This window comes from Artibeus jamaicensis, unplaced genomic scaffold (genome assembly GCF_021234435.1).
Source record: "Artibeus jamaicensis isolate MK-2021 breed Jamaican fruit bat unplaced genomic scaffold, CSHL_Jam_final contig_233, whole genome shotgun sequence".
NCBI lineage: Eukaryota > Metazoa > Chordata > Mammalia > Chiroptera > Phyllostomidae > Artibeus > Artibeus jamaicensis.
Genome location: NW_026521486.1, coordinates 32,073,279 through 32,086,195, shown reverse-complemented (window position 1 = coordinate 32,086,195; position 12,917 = coordinate 32,073,279). Strand labels below are relative to the sequence as shown.

At 40.0% G+C, this 12,917-nt stretch overlaps 1 protein-coding gene across 5 annotated transcripts in view; it reads left to right on the top strand.

Moving 5' to 3' along the window:
• Positions 1–2,122: 2,122 nt before the first annotated feature.
• The window catches only part of C2CD5 (C2 calcium dependent domain containing 5), an 88,534-nt gene continuing 77,739 nt past the window's right edge, over positions 2,123–12,917 (top strand). For 2 of the 5 annotated variants that reach the window (XM_037144805.2, XM_037144804.2), the window contains exons 1-3: positions 2,127–2,469; positions 2,603–2,721; positions 12,357–12,443. In XM_037144805.2, coding sequence (XP_037000700.2) covers positions 2,632–2,721; positions 12,357–12,443 — 177 coding nt within the window. In that variant the 5' untranslated portion in view covers positions 2,127–2,469; positions 2,603–2,631. Of the gene's footprint in view, positions 2,470–2,602; positions 2,722–12,356; positions 12,444–12,917 lie in introns of all 5 variants that reach the window. The other 3 variants (XM_037144809.2, XM_037144807.2, XM_037144808.2) reach the window with 3 other exon arrangements.

Here is a 12,917-nt window from a genome sequence, read left to right as displayed (position 1 = left end):
GAAAAGCCTGGCTTATTGGAAAACTACATGCAGCCTTTACAGATCGTGGGTTCTTAGAATCACAATGTTTAGATATAAATCCTGCCTCCAACATCAACAGCTCCATAACTTTGGGTTATCATCATACCTTTGTAAAGCCTCAAATTCCTTATCTATAACATGAAGGCTGGTAAGCCTATCTCTTAAGATTTTAGGGAGGCTTAAAAGCTGTGAAGCACTTAATAGCTGGTATATGGCAAATAATCAATAACTCTTATTATATTATGTAGGATCTAAAAGGCAAAAAGAGTGGCGAGGTATAAAGCTTAAGAGAATCAGGAACCAGATTATGAGACATTTGTCACAACAGTCAGCACTGTTCCCAGCATTAATTAAAACAAACTAGTACAGTTATTAGAAAACAAACTAATTAAGTCAGGCTTAATTCAATTTAAAAAAACTCTTCAGGAAGCATCTTAATTATAATCTCCTGTTGATGACACCTAAGGCAACAGGTATGTATAAGTACCTCACGGTCTACTAATTAGGGGCTGACATTGCTAACCTCTAATTGTTCAATGTGCAAATATGTTTTACGTTAAAGCATATTATATTACGTTGTAATATAATGCATTATTTCCCATTGTGACTAAAATTCAATTTCCTTATTTTTTTAGACACATTGTATTAAAAAACAAGCTAGTAATATAGTAATTCTTTGATTTTAGTAAAATGGCCATTTCAACTCTACCACCAAAATACGCCAGAGTTAACCTATCACTTAGTGTAGCTGATCTTGAGGGTTTAGTAAGGGTATTCATTTTAAGGATAGAGTTAAACTCCACGCAAAAAACTACAGGTCTAAGGAAATTTGCATGAGGTCTCTATCCTTTTCCTGGTTTGAATTGGTAAAGGTTTCTCTAATCCTGAAAGTCAGCAATTTATCTTTTACACTTTTATTTTGAGGAAGCCTTATTCTCTTTTTTTTTTTTGGAAGAGTTCAACTTCTCAGATATGTGAACAGTATTCCCCCCGCAGATTTTTTTCTTTTTTTCTGGAAAAGATAATTCTGGGTCTGGAGTACCGCTGCCTGGAGTACTTGATTTAACCTGTTGAGTGTTTTTGAAGTTAAGATCATTATCCTGATCCTTCATTTACGAATTTTTCATTCCTGGTGAAACCAGTGATATAATCTTTCCACTGGAATTGTTAATAATGATTTTGTTTATGATATATAGCATGTACCGTTCAGGCTGTTTTTTTATGGCGTGATTTGTTTTACATACTGTGCGTGCTCCTCAATTTCCCTACTCTTTTACTCTTTTTTTTAGATTTTATTTATTTATTTTATTCATTTATCTTTAGAGGGGAAGGGAAGGAGAGAGGGAAATACCAATATATGGTTGCCTCTGGAGTGTCCCCTGCTGAGAACTGGCCTGCAACCCAGGCATGTGCCCTGACTGGGAATCGAACTGGGATTCTCTGGTTGGCAGGCCCTTGCTCAGTCCACTGAGCTACACCAACCAGGGCCCGTGCTTATTACACCGAGCTACACCAGCCAGGGCTCAATTTCCCTACTCTTTTTCTGACAATCTGAGCCTACAGACTATGCCTTATAGCATATATCTATGAAAGTCCTGAACTCCTGCCACCTATGCAGATCTTGTCTTTAGGCTCACAGACAATAAACACACTGAGATGATCTCCAAGGACAGGGTAAACTTCAAACAGTGGCTTTCAATTCAAAGTTGTTGCGGTTTTTGTTGTTGTTTGGGCTGTTTTGTTTTGTTTTCATTTTGGCCCAAGACCTACTGCAACACCTGTATTCCAGTACACAGTAGAGGTATAGGTGACTCAATAAAAAATGTTATTCAACTCTCCGACATTCCCCGAAATTTCTTATTCTATTTTATTATAAAAACGTCACCCCTCCCAGGTAGAAACCAGCTAAGTTGACGTTAGGAACCACTAACGGGTCGTTAAAGGCAGTTTGGAATCGCTCCTCTAGCTGTCTTACAGACCTTGAGAAATGCAGCGCTTGGAGCTGAAAAGGCGGAGGCCCACGGACACGTCCCTGAGCTGCACCCTGGGCCTCAGGATAGAGCCGATTTTCTTCCAAGGAAGCAGCACGCTCTAACCTACAGCCCAGGCTCGGTGGATGATGCAGGGCTCACCCCATTTCCCTGCCCTCCGGCTTCCTCCAAATCCGTCCCTCCCCCTTTATCTTTACAGCGCGAATTTAATTTCTCCCCTAAGAAGTGGGCCGAGCGCCGAAAGATCGATCCTTCCTTCCCAACCGTAAGCCGCCATTTTGGGGGGAGGAGAAACACTAGGACCAGCTGCCGAGGCTCAACGGGATGTTGACGGGCTCCTGCTTCTATTGCTAGCAACGTGGGGCCGGGACTGAAGAATACACTGCGGCCCCTCCTCCCACTGCCTCTAGGGAATGAGGCGTCGGCTCCCCAGCGGGACGACCCCCTTCTGCGGAGAGTGAGTGACGGCCGGCGGCGCGGCACGCCCCCGGGCGCCCTCCGCTGTCAGTTACCCGGCGCGCTCCCCGCGGCGCGCGCCCCTCCCCGCCCGGCTGGGTGCTTGGCGCAGACTCCCTTGTTTGTTTCTGCAGGAGCTTAAGGAGAGGCCCAAGCCGAGACGATGCCGGGGAAGCTGAAGGTGAAAATCGTGGCCGGGCGCCATTTGCCAGTGATGGACCGAGCTAGTGACTTGACTGATGCCTTCGTGGAGGTTGGTGCAAGGTCCTGCTGCTCAAAACACAGAGAGCGCCAAGCCCTGTGAAGGATCCTACCCATCTTGGCCCCAGCCCCTCTCAACCCATTCCCCTTCTGACAGTCCTATGTGCCTGCCTGGCTTGTTCAGCCCTCCCTGCAACCCAAGTGATGGGTGTGTGGCTCGCAGGCGTCTGCGGCACACTGCGCCGCGCGGGGAGGTGGTTACTGCTCTGCATGTTGGGATGACCCTGATGTCAAGGCTCATTACAGGCCACCTGCCAGTGAGGAGCTCCCAAGGCGTGGCAGCGGGGCACCGAAATACACACACATACGCACACGCACCCATACACACGCCCTTCTTTTGGGGAGGGTAGCTGTTCACGCCAGAGTGATGGAGATGATGTTGAAGAGTGTAGTAGATATGCACTTGGACACTTGGAGACCTACAAGGGTAGGAAATCCACTCTTTACCATAGTATTTTCTGAATCTCAGTTAATTTCTACAACACAATGTTGACACTTTCTGCTCTTGTCTGCGCTGGTAGGTCTGATGAGCCGTTTCAGGGTAATGTAGTGCCTTGGGGTAGGAAGTCAATTGAGTGCCACATATTTAAATAGCAAAGTTGCCTTTTAAATTTAATAATTAGTTTATGACTCATGCAAATTATCGTAGGCCTAGGCCTCTGAAAGTCATAACCAAGTCTATGAAAAAAGCCCAGTAAAAATTGTAATAAAATTGACATGATGAGCCAGAGGATCATAACAATAATTATCTGGCCTATTAATAAATAGAATTGATACATGCATGATAATATGCCCTTGATTTTATTTTAATATAAAATATTTTGATGTTCCATGAAGGTTCTCTGACCCGATAATTGCAGTATGAAAAATGAAACTGGCCCCCCAAACCTACCATGGTAATTTAAAACATTACCTTCGTTTGAGAGTTACTGAGTATGTTCTTGGGCCAGCTGTTAGGCAATGGGGATACACAGGTTTCCAAGGCATAATCTTTGCTTTCAGGTAGCTCAGAGACTGTTGCACAGTTTAGGTTAGTAGCTAATAACGTGTATTGAGTCTATTTTTTAATCCCTACCTGAGGACATGCTTGTTGATTTTTAGAGAGAGGGGAAGGGAGGGGGAAAGAGAGGGAGAGGAACATTGATGTGAGAGAGAAAAGTGCATCGGTTGCCTCTGGGACACTCCCTGAGGACTGAATGCAACCCAGGTATGTGCCCTGACAGAAATTGAGGCTGTGACCTTTCAGTGTACTGACTGACCTCCAACCAACTGAGTCACATGGCCAGGGCTATTGAGTCTTTTTATTGCCACGTCTTTGTTAAAATGTACTTTTTACATTTTTATTTATTGATTTTAGGAAGAGAGATAGACAAAAATAGTCCTGCTATTGTATCGTTAGTATCCCATATTACAATTGCGTAACTGAGGCCTAGGAACAACAAATTTGTCTAAGGTTACTTACCCTTGTAAATCTTACTTACCCTTGTAAATCTCAGTAGCCTCTTTGTCTGTTATCTTAATGCTGCTTCTCCAAGCAAGAGGATGAGTGTTGTAGAATTCGGAGACCTAATTTTGTCTCTGATGTTAAGGAGGCTTCCTAAAACAGTGGCATTTGAGCTCAGTCTTGAGGAACACTCAGGATTTTTACCGGGCAGAGGGAACATCAAAGGCACAGAATGGGATCTATGGTGTTTTTAGAAAGTTTGGGATGTGTCTGGAGTAAAAGAGTATCCATGGGTAGTAGAAGTCATGGGTGATAAGGCTGGAAAGGTAGGTTGGAGGCAAGTTTCATTTTTCATACTGAAGAAATTTTTCTTTATTAAGCAGGGGGTTAGGCAAGGGAGCTTTTTAATCAGAGATGAAATAAGATCATGTTTGTATTAGGTGGTTTATTTGTAGAATGACTTGACTGATGGACCAGTAAGACGAAAGATGAGGCAAGGGCAGCAGTTAAGCAGGTGGTTGATGCACGTGTAGGCAATATGTGCACGTATAGTATGGTGATGGGAATAGTTTAAAAGAGGAAGATTTGAGGGACATTTCTTGTTAGGCTTTAGTAACAAAGGGTTTTTGCTGGTGAGGGTTGGATTCAAGGGTGACTCATTAATTCCTTCTTTCCTAAAATAGGTATTGGGTGTCCCCTATTTTCCAGGCCCCACACTAGTCACTGGTCTAGCTGATGCAGATGCATCGGCGAACAACATAGGCTTGGTCCCTGTTTTTATGAACCTTTACGTTGTGGTGGGACAGACAGACATTAAAAAATAAAGAAGTGAATAAATATATAATTACAAGTTGTGGTGAGTGCCATGACAGAAAACAATGGGAAGAGAATAAGAGGGAACATCTACTTTAGGTTGAGTTATCAAAGGAGGCCTCTGGGGAAGTGTAAGTTAGGCAAAGACCTGCTGGATGGGAAGGAGATGCTAGCTGCTCAGGGTTGTCTGTGTTTTTGTAGGGGAGTTTGGAGCAAGAGGGTGTAGGGAACGAGAGTCTCAGCAGAGGGAAGATCTGAAGAGATGTGCTTTGTTATAGGAGTTGAAAGATGTGTGTGGTTGGCATGTTTGTAAGTGAAGAGGAGAGTCTGTATCTATCAGGTAAACCTGGTTAGTCAAGGAGCCAACCTTGCAGGATGTCAGCGGCCCTGGTTAGGAGATTGGATTCTGTTGTAAATTCAATGGGAATCAGCTGTGAAGATGAGCACTTTTGTTGCTGTCTGGAGAACAGATGGAAGAGGGGAAAGAGCTGAAGTAGGCAGCTGGTTAGGAGATTCTATAGTCGTTCAGAAGGAGGTGGCAATGAAGTGCTCAAAAGGAGGAGGCAGTGGGTGAATTCCAGATGTGTTTTGAAGATAGACTCTAGAGTGTTTGTTGATAGATTAGAGTAGGGACCAGGGCAAGGGAAACTAAAAGGTGACCCCTAGCTTTCTGGAGTCCTGGGGTCATTTTCTGAGACTCCATGGGGTTGATGGTGACTGAGTGGGTGGAGAGTCACCTTCCCTTTGGGCATTTATATCTGAGATATCTTTGGACCTTGTGTTGGAGTGGTCAAGGAGAAACTTGAATTTTCGAGATAGTGTTCAGAAGAGGGATATGAGTTAAGAAATGGGCTCACATAGACCAGTGCTTCTCAACTTTGTGAGTGATCAAGGGTCCCCTTTATATAGCAGGTATTTTGAAATCAACCCTTTACTACATTGGCACGATATTAAATAGTTATTATGATCACAATTTTTAAAAAATCAATAGAATACTCTAACTGTAATATGACAAAGAAATTTATTTTTAATAAGTATTTCAATATGGAAGTACTTGTTCATGACCACAGTAGGAGACACGAAGTAATCAGATGAACCCATGGATATTTATTAGAGCCTTTATATAAATCACATAGTGCACTGGATATCATATAGTGTACTGGGTGTACAGCAATGAAAAAAGCCAAAATATTTTTAGTCATGGAACTTACATTTCAGTGGAAGTGGGGGTTCATAAGGAAGATAATTAAGTGAAAGATAAAGTAGGTTAGGTGGTGAGAGTGCCCCATGTGGAGAAAAAGTAAAACGGGTGCAGGATAAGGGGGTGCCTGACCTATATGTAAAACCACGGGAATATATGACTGCTCCTTGGGCAGTTGAGGCAGCTGGGTGTTTGTGGCATCTCAGGCCTTCATTGCCACTGGCTGTATGATTTCCCAAAATAGGAAAAAAGAATTGTCCCGTAATGTACATGATGGTTGTATTTCTTGATAATTATGTATATTTATCCACTGCTTTTATCTATAAAACTGAGGTAATTCTAGATAGATTTTTCAGCCATATGACTAGTAGGACATTTGAAAGTTATGACTTGAGACAAGCCTTCAGTGTTGGGGACTACTTCTTGCATTGCAGGGTGCTACTATTTCTGGCCTTCCTCATTAAATAGTTCTGTTCTTTGTCCCCAGAACAGCCCTAGAAATGTCTGAAGTTCCCTCAGAAGCTGGTTCTGTCCCTTTGCAAGTCTCTGACCTGGGGTGGGGGAAGAGAGAAGAGGGACAGACCCTTGAAAAACTTGACATTCAGTGTTTTATTGGAGGTGGAGGAATAGGGAAAGAAAACTGAGATTACCAGCCAGTATGTAGGCAACAAACCAGGAAAGTAATGTCTCAGAAGACAAGAGAGGAAGTTTCTAGAAAGAGGACTTTCTCAGTTGTTCAGTGGCACTGAGAGGTCAAGTAAGAGGACAGAGACATCGCTGGATTGGGTAACATGGGCATTGTTAGTGATCCTGCCTGGAGGAGTGATACAGAAGCTCATGCTGGAGTGAGTTGAAGAGGGTTAGAGTGCGTGGAGGTGAGGAGGTAGGAGTCGTACGACTGGGCAGCCGTTTCAGGAAGTATGGCTGTGATGGGGAGAGGAAAAAGTGTGGTAATTGGCAGAGTACAAAAAGCTTTTAGCACTTAAAAAAATCAGTTGGAAGATAATAGAACGTATTTGTGTGCTAATAGGAATAATCTAGTAGAAAAGGAAAGATTACTGCAGGAAAAAGGGGATAATGAAGGATTACAATTTAATAAAGGGATAAATTGGATGAGGTAGACTGTAAGCACTTTATAACCTCATCGGAGAGGGACATAATGAAGCCTGGGCTGGTGATGAGAAATCTTTGCTGGGTTCAAATAATAGTAAAATTTTCATAGGCAGAGGGGAAAGGGGGGCGTTTTCTAGATGAACAGGACAAACTTAGTAAAAGCAAAGTCAAGATGGAATATGTGTAATTGAAGGCGGGGTTCTTGTTATGTAGAAGTGGGGAATAAAATTTGGCTAGACAGGGATGCAGATGACTGAGCGGGCTGAACGCAAAGGGGAAAAGGCTGTGCAGTGGAAGTCGTCCTAACCAACTTCGTGGACTGACTCATTACAGTCCCAGTGCTCTGCACTCCTTCTTTTTTTTTTTTAAGATTTTATTTTTAGAAAGGGGAAGGGAAGGAGGGAGAGAAACATCCATGTGTGAGAGAAACACCAATTGGTCACCTTTTGCACAACCCCCAGCTGGGGAAGGGGCCACAACTCAGACATGTGCTCTGACTGGGAATCAAACCTGGTGACCTTTTGGTTTGCTGAATGACGCCCAACACACTGAGCCACGTCAGTCAGGGCCACATTCCTCCCATAAGCACATTCTTCAGTACCCCACGCAGTTAGATTATTCCCCAGTGTACTTGTATGCCTGCTTCTCTTATCATTTGGCTGATGTACTTTAGCAAGAGGCAGTTATTTATGCCAACTCTATTATGGTCATTTATTCAAATCTTACACAAATTGGTGAAATAAGCTAATAGTGCTACATAAAAACTTAAGGATATAGTCACTAAAAATTACTATTGAACTAGATGAAGAGTGTAAAAAATCTAGGATTCTATGTTCATAGTTTTCTACAAGCAATTTTAAGTTCTACCACCATATTTTAGAGAAACTCAAACTGGCAATTACAGACAATACATTATGAATGCGGTTTATAAAAAAAAAAAAGATGTATAACTCTAAAAAATGGATCCTTGGTCTTACATTAAAAGAGAGAGGAATGAGCCCTGGCTGGTGTGGCTCGGTGGATTGAGCACCTGCCTGCAAATTGGGAGGTCACAGGTTTGGTTCCCATCAGGGCACATGCGCGGATTGGTGGCCAGGTCCCCAGTTGGAGGGTGTGCAAGAAGTGACTGATGGATGTTTCTCTCACACTGAAGTGTGTCTCTCTCTCTTTCTCCCTCCCTTCCCCTTTCTCTAAAAATAAATAAATAAAATTTTCTTTTAAAAAAGAGGAATGAATATTTATATTTTATCTTAATGTTTACTGTTTACATTATTTTTAACAATTCTTTGATTTAATCAGGTTCTGTGATTAATCAATCAAATAGCAGTGCAGACTGTCGGTTGAGGGAATTTCTACAATATGGGAGGCATCTAGACAGCCAGTGAAGACCAAGTAGTATTTAAAGATTATTATTCTTGCAGGAATCTCAAGGATGAATGGGTTGGGATTCTGTACAAGGGAAGCATTAATGGAAATATATCCTCGTATTAAGGTGCATGTTACAAATTGTTCTGCTAAACTTCATGATCATTTTGTGTTTATCGAGGAACCTTTGAGGGAGCAGGGAGAGGAAAAGAACTTAATATCGAATGGGTAGTTTCTGTGTACCAGACACTTTGCTAGGTCTCCCCACGCATGGTTTCATGTAATGCGCACAACAGCCACCCTTTTCAGAGGAGGAAGCAGCTTTAGGTAACAGGTTAAATAACTTTCTCAAGGTAGTTTAGCTAATGAGTGGGGAAAGAGAATGCTTGTACTTTACTAGGGAATCTCATTAAAGTCTCTGATGTTCTTTAAAAAGTTGCTAGGCATTCACTTAATTGCTGAGTAGTAAAATCTCCTTTGAATTAAATAAGACCAAATGGACTGTGATTCTTCTTTAGAAGAAGGGGGATCGTCACAATGTTGGCAAAATACACACTCTAGTCTTTTTCTTGTTTTGAAGTCTTGGTTTTTGTTTCTTTAATGTAGTGTGTGTATCTTTACTGTGCCTAGAATGGACAGTTGACCCCCAAAAAAAGAGAAAAAGAAAGAAAGGAAACCCCACAATATAGTACTATAACATAGGGGGAGAAAACCGAAGGGAGTTTTAAATTAGAACTTGAAAAGTGACATGCTGTGTTTGGCAGTTGAGCCAAAATCCTTGAGTACATTGGCTTTTGAATCGTTTTGTAAATCCTACTTACATTTCACTTCAAATAAAAGTTTTTAAGTAAATTAGACATGAAGTATTTCTTTGATTTTTGAATATTGAAACATAATGAAAATTAAATTAGTGAAGGAACAGTAACCTTGATTCTTCTGAGATTTCCTTTCTCCTAATTGTTTCATTTCTTTAACATTTGTGATTTAAATTTTTAAAAAATTATGCAAGAAATACCCAGCTCCCATTACAAAAGATCTGAATACTCAGAAGTAAAACTTGAAAGCTCCTTACTCTTTCCTCCTCCACTGTACTGTATGCCTACACCGCGCCAGTTCCTTCTCCAGAGATAATTGCTGTCAGTCACATATTCTACTGCTTGGAATTTTCAGTGGCATTTCATTTACATTTTCCCATGACAGTACATAGAATCAACTGTACTTTTTAATAGGATTCTTTAGTTATTTAGTTATTTATTCAGTTACTTTCCTGTTGAATGACTATTTAGTATTTTATATATTTTTGCAGGGAGGATTCTTTATGTGGAAGTAGCTCTTTAGGATAAAATCCTGGAAGTAGATCAAGAAATCTATGATTTGAATCAAAATAAAGTTTTTTATCATTTGCATTTAATTTTTAGTGTTTTTGAATTTTAAAGTAATACTTTAAACATAGGTAATATATGTTCATGGTTCAAAATCCAAAAGGTACAAAATGCATTGGCCTCTCAATGTTTTTCCTTTAACAAAGCTGTCTGTTCTGTTCTTTGTAATGGCCACTGATAACATTTCTTGTGTGTCCTTCCAGAAACAATCTGTGCATATAAAGGCATATTTTATATGTCTTATAACATTCTGTCATATTTATCTTTGCAGATTATGCAGTGTACCCTGTTCTGCAGTAGAAAGATATATTTTGGACATTGTTCCACATCACTGGTTGGAGAACTCCTTCATTTTTCTGTGTAGAACTACATTGTGTGGCGTTACCATATTTAATGTAGCCAGTTCCAAAATGATGGGCAGCTAGGTTGTTTCCAATCTTTTGCTGTTGTAATGCTGCTTATTTACATTGTATATACATTGTATACCTGATTTTAAAGGATATAGGCATTTAAAATTTTGATGTTACATTGTCTAAATGTAGTGTAGAGATTGTTCTAGTTTACACTCACACCAGTAGAGTGTGAGAGGGAGCCTCACTAACCCTGTTTTCAAACTTTTTGATCTTTGCCAACCTAGGAAATAAAAATGTTGGTTTAGTTTGTATTTCTCTTAGTGTGAATGAGGTTGATCATCTCTTGACATATTTAACACATCTATTTTTCTATTTCTTTGATTTGTCTGTTCGTCTCTCTTACCCATTTTTCTGTTGGTTTGTTGATCTCATTGGTTTGTAGGAACTGATTAAAAATTGGATAAATTAGCTTTTTGTGATGTATTTTGTACTTTTCCCCAGTTTCTTATTTTTCAATTTTATCAAATTCTTTATAATGCAAAAAGTTACTATTTGTATATAATTTTTAAACTTTTTTTTATCCTCTAGCCACACTGTCTAGGTACCATATGGTTGGAATCATTCCTGATAATTCCAGTTGAGTGATATAATAACTAGAAAAACATACAGAAGATAAAAAAGAGTTTTGGATATTTTGGTCTTAGAAAATTTCCTAGACTGATTAAACATTGATATCTGTAAGTATTATAATACCAAAAGTAGGATTATAGGTCAAAAAGAAAAGGAGATTTATAGATTATCTGATTGAACCAGCATTTCGTAAGTGTCTGCAGTGTGCAAAACTCAGTGCTGGGTACTGGGATGAAGTGAATGTAACCTTTAGTGAATTCTGAGGTTAGGAAAGGTACTGTCGTGATAACTGAAAGAATCAGGGAAGAGTTGAAGAGACTAAACTTAGGGAAGGGAAGGCAATCTAGGAAGTAGTTGCCTTGCTATTTTGCTCCTAGGCTTCCTGACCACTTCTCAAGTCACCTGAAGTTTTACAATCTCCGTTCTTGGCTGGAAGCAAGTCCCAGGGATTTAGCCTGCTTCCCACCACCTTTGTTTCGTCCTTGTTCATTTTGAATCTTTGTGACTTCGTGTTTGCCAAGACTGCTATGAAATTAGATAGTCTCTTCATCCAACCCTTTTCATTGTCCCTAAAGAAAAGAACATGAAACTCTTAATGGGCACCCTTTATTGCTGATCACTGTGTGCACACAGAGAAGAAATTTGAAAATAATATGGGGAAGTTAGAAAATACAACAAGTATATACTTCTTACTGAGGTCTTGTAACAATGGGCTGTCTTTCTGTATTTCCTTGCTGAGATGGAAAGAGAAGGCTAGCTTTTCACCTACTGATTTAATTTTTGCTTGTTCTCCACCCTTAAACTTTCTCTTTTGTCTGGGCTCCTATTTAGTGAAGGGCATACTGGTTCCTTCTCCGTACTGATGTAATGGTCTATGTTTTAATTCTCTTTTAGCACTAGTGAAGCAGAATAGTGTATAATTCCTAGTACCAAGTGTAGTCTATAAAATTATCTGGAATAGCCCTGGCTGGTGTGGCTCAGTGGATTAAGCACCAGCCTGTGAAGCAAAGGGTTGTTGGTTTAATTCCCAGTCAGGACACATGCTTAGGTTGCAGGCCAGGTCCCTCCCTAGTAGGGGGCATGTGAGAGACAGCGACATGTTGATGTTTCCCTCCATTTCTCCCTCCCTTCCCTTCTGTCTAAAAATAAATAAATAAAGTCTTTAAAAAAGTAAAATTATATGGAACATTCATTCTTCTCTTTAAAAGGCTTAGGGGATAGTTATCTTTTTCCCCTCCAAGGTTAATCCTCCAGTTACTTGGCTGACATTAAATTTTACTTGTATTCACATACTTGATATCTGTATTATTTCTCGTTTGCTTTTAGGTAAAATTTGGTAATACTACCTTTAAAACAGATGTGTATCTCAAGTCCCTTAATCCTCAGTGGAACTCGGAATGGTTTAAATTTGAGGTAAGTTCTTAAATGTCAGCATTGTTAATGTGGTTTCTTTTAGATGACCCTTTCCCCCAGGAATGATAAGAATATTTTGTAATTTCAGGTGTAGCAGTTTACCTATGCCGTAAGATTATTTCTTAGGAATATTGAGTTTTTAAAAATTATGTTACAGTTAATAAAATATAAATGTATGAACAAGAGAACCTAGATTAAAAAGGCATTATATTACTATAATTTCTCTGAATTTTAGCATATGTCAGAAATCACTTGATAATAATATACAGATTTTTCAAAATTTGTTAAATTGTGGTAAAATATATATATCATAAACATTGTCATTTTAACCATTTTTACATGTACAATTCAGTAGCATTAATTACATTCACAGTGTTGTACAAGTACCACTGCTTCCAAAACTTTTTCATCACTCCACAGAAAAACTACTCACTTAGCAACAGCTCAGCAGCTTGTGCTCTCCCAGCCCCGGTT